At 33.9% G+C, this 13168-nt stretch overlaps 1 protein-coding gene across 5 annotated transcripts in view; it reads right to left on the bottom strand.

The window, feature by feature from the left end:
- The window catches only part of LRBA (LPS responsive beige-like anchor protein), a 709727-nt gene that overhangs the window by 455604 nt on the left and 240955 nt on the right, over positions 1-13168 (bottom strand). For all 5 annotated transcript variants that reach the window (XM_070261528.1, XM_070261527.1, XM_070261529.1 and 2 more), the window contains exon 35: positions 6889-6953. In XM_070261528.1, coding sequence (XP_070117629.1) covers positions 6889-6953 — 65 coding nt within the window. The remainder of the gene's footprint in view (positions 1-6888; positions 6954-13168) is intronic.

Below are 13168 nucleotides of genomic sequence, written 5' to 3'. Positions count from 1 at the left end.
TCCATGCAATGAGAGAATATGCATTTTTCCAGTATGTTTGGGACATTCTCCAGATACAGCATGATCTAAGAAATAAAAGAAGTCTCAATAAATTTAAAAGAACTGAAATAATTAAAAGGATATTCTCACATCACAGGAGAATTAAATTAGAAATCAAAATGGAAAGACAATTGGGAAACTCCAAATATGTGGATATTAACACAAAATAACCCATTGGTCAAATTAGAAATCACAAGGAAAATAAGAAAACATTTTGAACTAAAAGAAAATGAAACAAAGCATATCGGAATTTCTGGAGCACAGCTCAAGAAGTACTGTTAGAAATGCATAGCTGCAAACACCCATATCAGAAAAGCAGGAAGGTCTCAAATCAATAATATAAGCTTCCAAGTTAAGAAACTAGAAAAAGAAGAGTAAACTAAACTGAAAGTAACAGAAGGATGGAAATAATAAAAACGTAAACAGAAATCAATGAAATAGAAAACAGAAAAAAAGGAGAAAAAATCAATTTAAAAAATGTTGGTTCTTTTGGGAGGGGGGGAATCCCAACAAAATAAATATACCTTTAGCTACACTGACTGAGAAAAAAAACACAAATTACCAAAAATAGGAATGAAAGAAGGACCATCACTAACACCTACAGAAATTAGAAGGACTACAAAAGATTATTATGAACTCTCTGCCACACAATAAACAACTTAGATTAAATGGTCATATTCCTAAAAAGATACAAATTTCCTCATTTGACTCAGAGGTAAAAAAATATGTGAACAGACCCACAACAAGTAAAGTAACTGAATAAGTAATTTACAATCTTGCCACAAAGAAGAACCTAGGTTTGGGTGGCCTCACTGGAGAATTCTATAAAATATTTAAAGGAGATATTAGTAACAATCCTACACAAACTCTTTCAGCAAATAGAGGAATAGGAAACATTTCCCAACTCATTCTATGAGGCCAGTATTATCCTGATACCAAGCCAGATACACAAATCACAAGAAAATTATAATCAACTTATTCATAAAAATAGACACAAAAATCCTTAACAATATATTAGTAAACTGAATCCTGCAACACAGTAAAAGGATTATATACTACGACCAACTAGAATTCATGCCAGGAATGTAAAGTTTTAACATCAAAACATCAATTAATATAAATCAATATATTAATAAAGAGCAAAATCTACATGATCCTCTTAATAGACAAAGAAGGAAACATTTGTCAAAATACAACATTCATTCATGATAAAAACTCTCAATAAGCGAGAAACAGAAGAAAACTTCCTCAACCTGATAAAGAGCACCTACAAAGAACTTTCAGCTAACTTACTAAATAGTGAAAGACTGAATGCTTTCCCTCTAAAATCAGGAATTGGGCAAGGATGTTCAGTATCATTCTGGAAGTTCCAACCAGTACAATCAGAAAAGAAAAAACAATGAAAGATTGAAAAGGAAGAAGTAAAACCACCAATTGTTTTCACTGTCAGAGTAATTCTTTATATACAAAACGCTAAGGAATCTAAAAAACGAAGCAAATAAATTAGATGTAATGAATAAGTTTAGCAAGGTTGCAGCATATAGGATCAATATACAAAAATAATTTACACTTTTACATACTAATAGTGATTAATCTGAAAATGAAATGAAAAAAGGAATTCCATTCTCAAAAGCTTTAAAAAGAATAAAATACATAGGAATAAATTTTTTTAAAGTGTAATGTTTATATACCAAAAACTTTGCTAATACTTTAAAGATCTAAATAAATGGAGTGACATTCCATGTTCACGGATTAGAAGCCTCAAAATCCTTAAAATGCCAATTATCCCCAAGCTAATCTATAAAGTTAAGGCAATCCCTATCATAATTCCAACAGACTTTTTTGTAGATGTTAACAAGCTGATTCAAAACGTATATGGGAATGTAAATGATCTAAAATAGTCAAAACAATTTTTAAAAGAAACATAAAGACCCTGAACCCACCCAATTTCAAAACTAATTACAAAGTTACAGTAATAAAGACAATGCAATACTGTCATAAAGACAGATAAAGAGATCAATGGAACAGAATTGCAAATCCAGAAATAAATCCCTTACATTTATGGTCAATTGATTTTCAATAAAGATGATAATTTAGTGGGTAAAGGATGACCTTTTCAACAAATGGTGCTGAGATAATCCAATATCTATGTGCAAAAACTGAACTCAGACTTTTATCTCACATCATAAAAAAAATTAACTCAAAATGAATCATAGACTTAAACGTAGGCACTAAAACTACAAAATTTCTAGAAAACAAAATATGTTCAAAAGTCAGAAGTCATACAATGACATTTACAAATGAGCAAAAGATATGCACATTTTTCCAAACAAGATATATGAATAGACAATTAGTACCTGAAAAACCACTCAACATTATTAGCCAATAGGGAATGTAAATAAAAACCACAGCAAGATACCCACTAGGCTGACTCTTAAAAAGTTAAACATAGACTTACCACTCAACCCAGCAATTCTACTCCTAGGCATCTACCCAAGAGAAATGAAAACATATGTCTACACAAAGCCTTGTAAAAAATACTCATAGCAGTATTATTTATAATAGCCAAAAACAGAAAGCAATCCAAATTAACCGCTGAAGATATAAACAAAATGCGGATATCCATACAATGGAATACTACTAATCAATTGCAAGGAACAAAATTCTGATACATGCTACAAAATGAGCAGAACCACCAAGAATTATTATGAGAACAGTGTTCGCAGAAAGCGACAGTGATCCAAGAACTAAAATCATTGAGAAATAAATGGGAATTATTTGGGAGCATGTAGAGACATCAATGATGAGCAATAGTAAGTGGTATAGTCTACAGAAATGAGATTCAAGCTGACCAAGATCCTGGTCTGTTAGTTCCCTTGAACTCCTCTCCTTCTATGATCTTGTCCTCCATCCTACCTCAGCCCTTTATTGCATGGTCATATGCCAGACCTCATCATTTCCAATAACTGAGTGGCCTTGGTTCTATTCATCCCGCTGTCTAATTACTACCTCTCATGTTTATACCTCACTCATTCTACTATACCAGTTCTAACAGTCATTAGCTCTCCAATCCATCCATCTTACCATTTTCTTTAGTCACTCTCCTCTTTGATGTCCTCTCTCCTCGTTATCCAGCTGAATAATCACAGTCATGTGGTCAGTGATTATAATCACTTTCCTGCATAAAATTTGACTCCCTTGTCCTTCCTCCCTCATACTCACCTGGCAAAACCTAAATCCTTTTAAACCCAACTCTCACTCTATTCCATATTTACCTACTAGCTTCTGCAACTACATAAAATGTCTTTGCATGTTACCATAAATGACCCACCCATGCTCAACTTTAAGCCAATCCTGCTGGTTTGTTTAAAAATTCCCCTATTCTCTCATCTACTCAAAAAGGCCACTCCAGAAATTCCCATCTCTCTCTCCTACATAAATTTCTCCACTCATCACCATGAAACTATGTTGTCTTGTTGTCATTTTTTAAAACCTTATTTCCCTTGACTCTATTTCCCCCTACCAGCTACCGCTCCATTTTATTTTTGCTCCCCTTTGTAGCAAAACTCCTCTAGAGAAATGTTTATACACATTCTCTAATACATCTTCTCCCATTCTTTTCTTCTTTTCAAATCCTCTGCAAATAGGCTTTTTTCCACACCACTCTCCAAAAACTATTCCTGTTCAAGTCAGAAACAACTTCTAAGCCAGTCGTCAAATTTCAGTCACACTTCTACCACCTTAATGATTTCATCTAGTCTCAAGACACTAAATACCATCCATATGCTTATAAAACTCAAATTTACATCTCTAGTCTGAAGAAATAACTAGCCACTGCCTATTTAACATCTCTACTTGGATGTCTACCAGAGATCCAAAAACCAGTATTTCCAAAAATGAACTCCTGATCTCCCCCAATAACTGCTTTATCCATAGCTTTTTCCATCCTGATTGATAGAAACACCATCTTTTCAGCTGCACAGGTAAAAAATCTTAAGAGTAATACTTGACTCCCAGCTTTCTCTCACAACCCACATCCAACCATTAGTAAATCTTATTGGCTCTATCTTCAAAATATATTCATAATCCTACTACTTCTTACCTCCTCTATAGTACAAGTTATCATCATGTTTAACTAGAATTACTACAGTAGATCCCTAATTGATCTCTTCACTTCTATCCTTAGATTCCTACATGCATCAACCAGAGTGATCTTTTAATACATAAGGCAGATTGTTTCCCGCCTCTACTCAAAATCCTGCAATGATTGTCATTTTCCACAGAATAAATTGCAAAGGCTCTATTCAAAATCTTGCCTTATGTTATCTCTCAGACCTCATTTCTTACTTTGCTCCACTTTGATTATTTTGTTCTTGCTATACTGGCCTCATTCCTCAAACATGCCAGGGAAGCTTTTATCTGAATACGAGCTGTTCCCTAGGACTGGAATGCTTTTCCTCTACATGCCCTATGGTTAACTCCTTCTCATCTTTCAAGTACTAGCTTAAATGTCACTTTTTCAATGAGCTCTGTCTGAACTCTCTATTTAAACTGCAAACCATGCCAACCCTTTATACTTCCTTCAAAAATCTACATTCCCCTCAACTTGTTTCATATTATCCTTTTCCATAGTACTTACCACATTTCACATATCATATAACTATTACTTTTTTTTGTTCATTGTTCATAGTCTGTCAATGATTGTTGGAATGTAAGATCTACAAAAAAAAGGATCTTTATCTGTTTTATTTATTGCTGTATACCCAGCATCAAGGACAATTCATAGTACAAAGCCAGTGCATAATAAATATTGGCCAAATGAATGGATGAAGAAACGGAGGCTCAGAGAAATAATAGTACTTTTCAAATAGCAAAGCTGAAAACATGAACCCAGGGCTAACTTCAAAGCCAATAATATTTATCACCAGGCTGTGTTGTCTTATCTATTAAACTTAACAGTAACTTGTACAATTGAGGGTATTTACACTTAGCAGAGCCTATACTAATCAAAACCGACTTACATAACAAGTTTTCTTTAAAAAAGAACCAAGAATTTTCTTTAAACAAGTAAGTCCTATAAATTATAGAAAATCTGTTAATTACTGTTTTGTATTAAGTAGAACAAGGACATATTTAATCAACAGCTCTCACCACCAAACTCTTTTTCTATATATAAACTTTAAAAGTATCTAATACCACAGTTGAAATTCAGCCAAACAGCTATTTACTTTTTTGATGAATAAGCACTTTGAAATTTTTGCTAAAAGTAAGACTAAATTTTTAGTCATTCACTCATTGAGAAGTATTTATTGATTTCCTCCCACTTGCCAGACTCCAGACTACAATTTAACTCTATCTCTCACATGGATCACAGGAATAGCCTTGCCACTGTTCTTGATTTCAATCAGGTCTCCTCTCCTTCAACTCATCCTATACATTTCTGCCAGTTATCTTTCCAAAACCCAAATATCATAATGATATTCCTTTGCTTAAAATCTTCCAAGCCTTTCTATCACCTTTAGATAAAAGTCAAAATATGCTACACTAGGCCTTTTATGATCCAGATATCCAATTCTATTCCAACAGTTCATACACACACGCACACTTAGACATTCTATACAGCTTCCCACATCACAGTGTCTTCAGATATTCTATTCCCTCTGTTTGGAATACTTTTCAGACATACGTCCTCCAATTTACCCATAATCCCCACTTTCGCAATGTCTACATGACTAACCCTACTCATCTATGAAAACACATCTCAAGAATCATGTTCCCTGAGGAAGTTTTACTTAATTCTTTCATACTAAAATTGTGGAGTCTTTCTCTTTTTTCTCACTCCTACCTTAGTTACCTGTACTTAAATACTTCTAGCACAAAATTTAGCATAAAGTATTGTAATTGCAGGTTTATTTATTTGTTTCCAATACTAGTCTCTGAGCACCTATAATTATTTGCTGAGTGGAAGAATTTTAGTAGCATTTAACATCAAATAAAGTTATCAATACCCTTTTATCTAACATTAATGAGACACAGGCTGGACTCCTATTTACTAGTTCAAATAGTTCCTGCAGTGATGGCATCAGTCTCTCAACACTAGTTAGAACACTATAAAGAAACATTCTTAAACAGTAATTTTGTTTAGAATCCTATTTCGAATGGCAGTCAATAACCTATAACTTGGGTGTTCAGTTCTCTTAATCCAAAATCACTTGCCACAAAAAAGACACAAAGTAGTCCACTCTTTATTTCCTCAATTTACTTTTATCTTTTAATTCTCTAACTCTCTTAAATCTTTTTTCTCCCTTGTATCTTTCTTTTCATCTCTGTACTTTCTTTTCTTTCCAACTCCTGAATTTTCTTTCCTTGAATTCTTCTATCTCTATTCTTTAAATGGAAACCATACTAACTTTCTCCCTCTTTCCACTTTCTCATCATATCACAACATAAAACAAAACATGCACCCCCACTTACAACTAGGCCATGATATAAGAGAGCTAATATAGAACATCTTAGTCTAATTATTGACTCTGTAAATATAAAAGAACCTTATAGGAAGAGGAACTGAGTATCAGTTTTCCTTATATCTGCTGATAGAATCATCAGTTTACTTTTACCAAACTCAGCCTTACTTCATGAAAAATAAAGACAGAAACTTTATCATTAAGCATTTAACCACGAAAAAAAACAGAAAATGATTAGATATTAACGTATTTGTAATAATTAATATCAGAGCTCCACATTAATGACTACAAAAACAATAAACGTAGTACACAAAAATATCAGTTCCAATGGCAAAAGTACAATAAGATTTTAAAGTAAAATATAAATGGATATAAAATAGATTACCTTCCTTCATTGACAAGTTCAATAAAAGCAAGGCCTGCATTCTTCTGAATAGAATTCTGCCACTCCTAAAAAACAGCAGAAAACAGCTAAACAAATTTCACTCAGTAGGTTATTTCTTTAAGACAATAATTATGAAAAACATCATCCATATCAATTTCATACCTTAGCTTTTAAAGGAAAAGTTTTATTAAACATGCTGCCTATCCAATGCCGTCCCACGGACACATGAATAGTTGATATTAAAAAGTAAACTAAACAAGTTAGTAACAAAATTCATTCTACATAAACTGAATGAGCCTACCTATACTTATCTTGCCCTTTTTGTTCTGTACCATTATATCCTAGTAATTTAACTGAAGTAATTGGGAGTTGGAAAGAAAGGCAGCAAAGACAACGATAAACAGAGGTTCCTATTTCCCTAAGAAAAGAGATGCATCATCTCAAATGAGGGGAAAACAGAATTAAGTAGTTCAATAAACTTAATAAATAGCACATATTCTACCATAAAAAACTGATGATTAATAATTGAGAAAGAGACAAGAAAACTAAATGAATTTGGCTAGACTACATCTTTTTTTCTTTTAAGATTTTATTTTTCCTTCTTCTCCCCAAAGTCCCCCAGTACATAGTGGTATACTTTTAGCTGTGGGTCCTTCTAATTGTGGCATGTGGGATGCCGCCTCAGCATGGCCTGATGAGTGGTGCTAGGTCCGTGCCCAGGATCCAAACCAGAGAAACCCCGGGCCACCAAAGCAGAGCACACGAACTTAACCACTCAGCCACTGGCTGGCCCCTTGGTTAGATCACTTTTGAGCTAGAGAACTATAGTTCACTAGTCTATGAATTAGCAAAAGATGATACAAATCTATTAACTATATTCTTTTTTTTGTTTTTTAAAGATTGGCGCTGGAGCTAACATCTGTTGCCAATCCTTTATTTTTTTGATTTATTTATTTATTTATTTTTCTCCTCCTCTTCTCCTCAAAGCCCCCCAGTACATAGTTGTATTTTCTAGTTGTAGGTCCTTCTGGTTGTGCTATGTGGGACACCGCATCTCCATGGCCTGATGAGCGGTGCCAGGTCTGTGCCCAGGATCTGAACCAGCAAAACCCTGGGCGGCTGAAGTGAAGAGCACAAACTCAACCACTCAGCCACTGCACCAGCCCTGTTAACCATATTCTTTATGAATAACTTATCCATTTAAAAGCCTAGGAAGGAAATCAACTAGTAGAATATGTACAAATGAGTTTTTAATCCTCATCTTAAAACATATACAAAATAAGCATTAATCCAATAAGGCTGGGCCTACATCAACTGACACGTACCTAGACTTGAAAAATGCCAATGCATGTATGTATGTATGTGTATATGTATGTGTATGTCTATACAGACACATACGGGCATACATTTTTTTTTAAAGAACTGGAAATATATACATAATCTTTATGTTAGTTAAAACTAATGAGCCCCTTATGGTCTACATACACAATATCCCTCAATTGATCTATTTGTTCTTTTATAAAGCTCAAAATAAACGACAATGTTGGAGCATTTATTGTTGCTGCCATAAATCATATTCATATTTTCTGAATGTAATACCTTTAAGAGTTTTAAATTCCATGTAATTTCATCCCTGATGACTGCTCTGTGTCACACCAAATTCTTATTTTTTTTTCAGCCTCATCCTTGCTCTTCTACGTTCTCTTCTTTATCCTCAATTTTTTATTGCTTTCTTTTATGTTTTGAAAAACCCAAGGTGGCACTCTGAACTAAAACGGTTGCATTCCATAATTTTGTTATAGGATTCTGTTTCACGAATAGTCTCGTTAAGAACATTCTAACAGAACATATACAGTAGAATGAAAATTAGATATACAGTCAGTCAGACATTTGAGGGTAGTATTTGGCTAGATCTAGTAGAGAAGATAAAGCAATGTATTGTTGAAGAAAGAGCAATAAACAAGAAGGCATGAGATCTATGTTCTCAAACTGATTCTGATTCTGACACTAACAGGACATGCCCATGGACAGAATACTTTAAATCTCTAAGTCTTAGATACCATTTCTTCAAGTTACATTAGGATTCAATAACTTACAAACATTTAGAAATTAGTGGCACATAAGTCTACAATATACATTCTCTCAAAATGCACAATTGCCACCCAACTGAAACTATAAAATAGAGATCTCATATTTCTTTCATTGAGTTAAAACAAGTCAAGGAGAAATAGAAATACCTATCGAATTTAAAACTCTTTTCCTTCCAGGAAAATGAAATAAACAGATAGACAGTACAAAGGAAAGTAATCAAATTCCATGAAGGAGTACATTCCTGAGAGAATAGTGTGTGTCACACCGTCCACTCTTCTCACAAGTAGGAGGAAACGATAAAAAAGCAGAAACCACAGGTAAGTTTTTTGATCCTGGTGCAGAAGGTCCCACACTTCAATTTGCAGGCAGAGCACAGGGAGATAGCAAGTCTCAAAGAGTTGCCCTAAACCTAGGAATGCAGAGAAATAGCAGATAGAGACAAATGTAATGGCAGATGGACCTAAAACAGCCTCAAAGCATCTCACGCCCTAGGAAGAGTCAGAATATTATCTTAGAAAGATGTACAGATAGCTGAGGCTTTGAGGTGATGAGGAGAACACAGCTCCGACCTTTGTTGATAGGCAGCAGGAAATCAGAAGGGATGGGTGACAGCTCAAGGGATGCTACAGTCAAGGAACAGTAGCATATGCTCACTCCTCAGCTCTTATACCCAAAAAAACCCATATTTGTTAACTTATAGTAGTTGCTATCTAATCACCTGGAATAAAACTTTTTCACCAATTAACAAAAAAAATTAGACATAATGAGAAATGAAATGAAAATACAAATCTTACACTTCTTGGTATTTTTACCAAAAAAAATCAATTCTCAACGATATCAGTGAATTTCAATTTATCTATAATCCATTCCTAATTATAAATTAACATTTAATAAAATACCATACACCAGGTACATAAGTATATACTGATAAGAATTAATAAACCAGATAAAAAGAATCTGAAGCCCATGAGAATAGAAAATTAATGTTTTTAAATAAACCCAGCTGATAGTCAAAGCCAACAAGTGTTCTCCATACTAAAACATTGTCTACAATCCTTAGAAATGTTGCCAAAACTGAAAAGAAGATTCATTAATCATGCGATCCTATAGCATTTTTCTCCACTTCTGAGACAATTATCAAAGAAGGTGTTAGTGTAAACAATTTCATAAACCACAGCTCAATATAACCTTTAGTGAGTTTTAATAGTTGAAAGAAAAGCTTAATGGTTATCGTCTTTCATGATCATTTCAATATTTCATCACAGTATTTATAATTATATAGTGATGCAAAATGCATAGTACATTTAAAGGTCTTGGTTATTCTTTTCCCAGAGGTATTGATGAAAAACACGTTAAAAGCCTCAAATCCAACCACTAATGCAACTAAGTAATTTCAAAACACATTTCAGCACTTTGGAGAGGAAGGACTCAAAACACAACAACTGAGTCAATAATTTCATACCTGTTCTAAGCTGTATTTAATTGACTATCACTTCCTAGGCCATAATTGTTGACTAGTCAATCTTTACTAAAATATTCTCTTAGCTTACTAATGCTCTTAAGTCACATAATGACAACAACAACTACAACAACAAAGATAGTATATATTAATGAAATCTATTAAATAAACATAGAGTTCTACCAAATTTCAAATATGTGCTTTTGGTGGTAAAAGTCTTTTTTTCACTTGGGAAAAGAAAATTTCATTAACCAAATTAAATCTATTCCTCCCTACCATCAACAAACAGAGAAAAAGGGCACCAATTAATGTGCTATATATTAATTTATATTATTTTAATACAATTGTAACTTCCTTAAAATGAACTTGGCAGTTTTCTATAAATTTGAAAATCTCCTACAACATATTTTAGTCTCTCGAATGCACAACACAAATTTACCTAAATTTTAAAAGTAATTCCCAAATATTACTATGCTCTAAAGCAAACAAAATCAGGCAGCAGAAAGACAAGATAGACTACATAGACTCCATTCTACTATCATTTTTTGGGGGTGGATGGAGTCAAGCCATGAGTGTTGACATTAAGTGTAGTACCAATTTTTTATTCTAGTGGGCTAATTACTAAACTAGTTTTTACTCTTAAAAAAAGAGGTGTCTAACGAGTGAATTCAGGTTAAACATAGCAAAAATCAAGAACAAAAATATGAAGAGGAGAGACGTTAAAAAAATTTCTCTACAGTCTGGAGGGAAATCAACTTGAGGAAGCAAACCAATGCTTATCGTAGAACCCTAGAAGGGCCAAGAACTGAAGGCACTGAGTACATATGACAATGCCCATCCCCACCATCATAAAAGGAAAGATTCTTGTATGAATGACAGACAACAAAGAATAAAGCAGGGGAAAAAAAGACTCATATAAAACAGACAATATTTTTATGGGGGTGAGGAGAGAAAGACTAAAGAAAAGTACAATTAATACCCTCAGAAAGATAAAAATATTCATGTAAAAAGATCAGGGAAGGGATATTGTTTTATTCACTGGTATCTCTTTGCCCCTATAAAAGTTCTCCAGACAAACAAAGCCAATAGGATGCAGATATATATTTTATTTATTTTAAGGAATTGGCTCACACAATTATGGCGAATGACAAGTCCCAAGATCTGCAGGGTGTGTACGCAAGCTAGAGGCCCCAGAGAGCCGATGGTGTAGTTCTAGTCCAAGTCAAAAGGGCTAAGAATCAGGAAAATCAATGATGTAGTTCCAGTCTGAGGGCCAACAGGCTCAAAACTCAGAAAGAGCCAATGTTTCAATTCACGTCCAAAAGCAGGAAAAAGCCAATGTCCCAGTTCCAAGATAGTCAAGCAGGTGAAATTGTCTTACTAAAAGGAGGATCAGCCTCTTTGTTCTAGTCAGGCCCTTGACTGACTGGATAAAGCCCACCCACATTAGGTAGGGCAATCTGCTTTACTCAGCCTGCTGATCTAAATGCTAATCTCATCCAGAAACACCCTCACAGAAAAACTCAGAATAATGTTTGACCAACTATCTGGACACCCCATGGCCCAGTCAAGTTAACCATCACAGCTCTCTCCCCGCCTCCCAAAAAATATTCAGAAAACTAGAAAATGCTCTTAGAAATTAAAAGTACAATATCAAACAAAAATTTTGAAAGAAGTATTAGAAGATGTTGAAAAAGCCTCTCAGAGAGTAAAATAAAAGATAAAATGAAGGAAAAACAGATGAGAATGCATATGAAAATTAGCAAATTAATCCAGATAGTTAAACATCTAACTAAGAGGAGCTCCAGAAACAGAAATGAGAAAAAAAGAGAGGGAAAGAAATTTCCTTAGAAATAATTCAAGAAAATTTCTCTGAACACAAGTAAATACTTTTTCAGACTGAAAACGTTTACATAAAATAACAAAGACAATGAATTTTAAAAGATCCACCCACATGAAGGCATGCTTCACTAACAACAACAACAATTTTTAAAATAATTATAATTAGTAAAAGCTGCTAGAGAGAAAAACTTTCAGCCTCTATTATCCAAACAATCTATTAATCAAGAATAAAGGTAAAAAAGAAATTTTCACATAACCAAGGCCTAAAAAATTCTACCCCTCATACATTCTGTCTCAAGAAACCAGAAAGGAGGTACCTCATCAAAAGTAATACAGACAGCCCATGTCATCTCCCATCCGTGTTCTCCTATAATTTTCCAATGCCAAACTTATTACCACCAGATTTCTTTTTTGCCGTTCCCTTTGTTTTATTCTCTACTATATTCCTAGTGCCAGAACAATGACCAGTACATATATATATAGTAACTTATCAGTAAATGTTGAATCAGGGTACCTTTCAAAAAAGAAGGCCACTATGGGACACATGAGATACATATTGCAGCATGAGCAGGAGAAGAGGAAAACTCTAGGTTGATGGATAAAAGCCTCCAGATGCTTCTACAGACAGAAAGAGGAGCCCATCCAGATTGGAACATGAAAATGGAAAACTCCAAGTACTATATCTCGAAGAAAAACAGCTGAACCAACAGATACCAAATGTGTTTCATCACATTGATAGAAGTTTTACGATTCCAGTGGAAAATTTAGAAATAAATTTGTGGTGGGAGCACAGAAATTTAAATAAACAAAAAAGTAGGAAATCATTAATTCCAGGAGAAAGAATGAAAGAAAGACAAGCAAGTGAAAGGAAGGAAGAAATGGAGGGAG

This window comes from Equus caballus, chromosome 2 (assembly GCF_041296265.1).
Source record: "Equus caballus isolate H_3958 breed thoroughbred chromosome 2, TB-T2T, whole genome shotgun sequence".
Lineage (NCBI taxonomy): Eukaryota > Metazoa > Chordata > Mammalia > Perissodactyla > Equidae > Equus > Equus caballus.
This window is presented reverse-complemented; position numbering and strand designations above follow the sequence as displayed.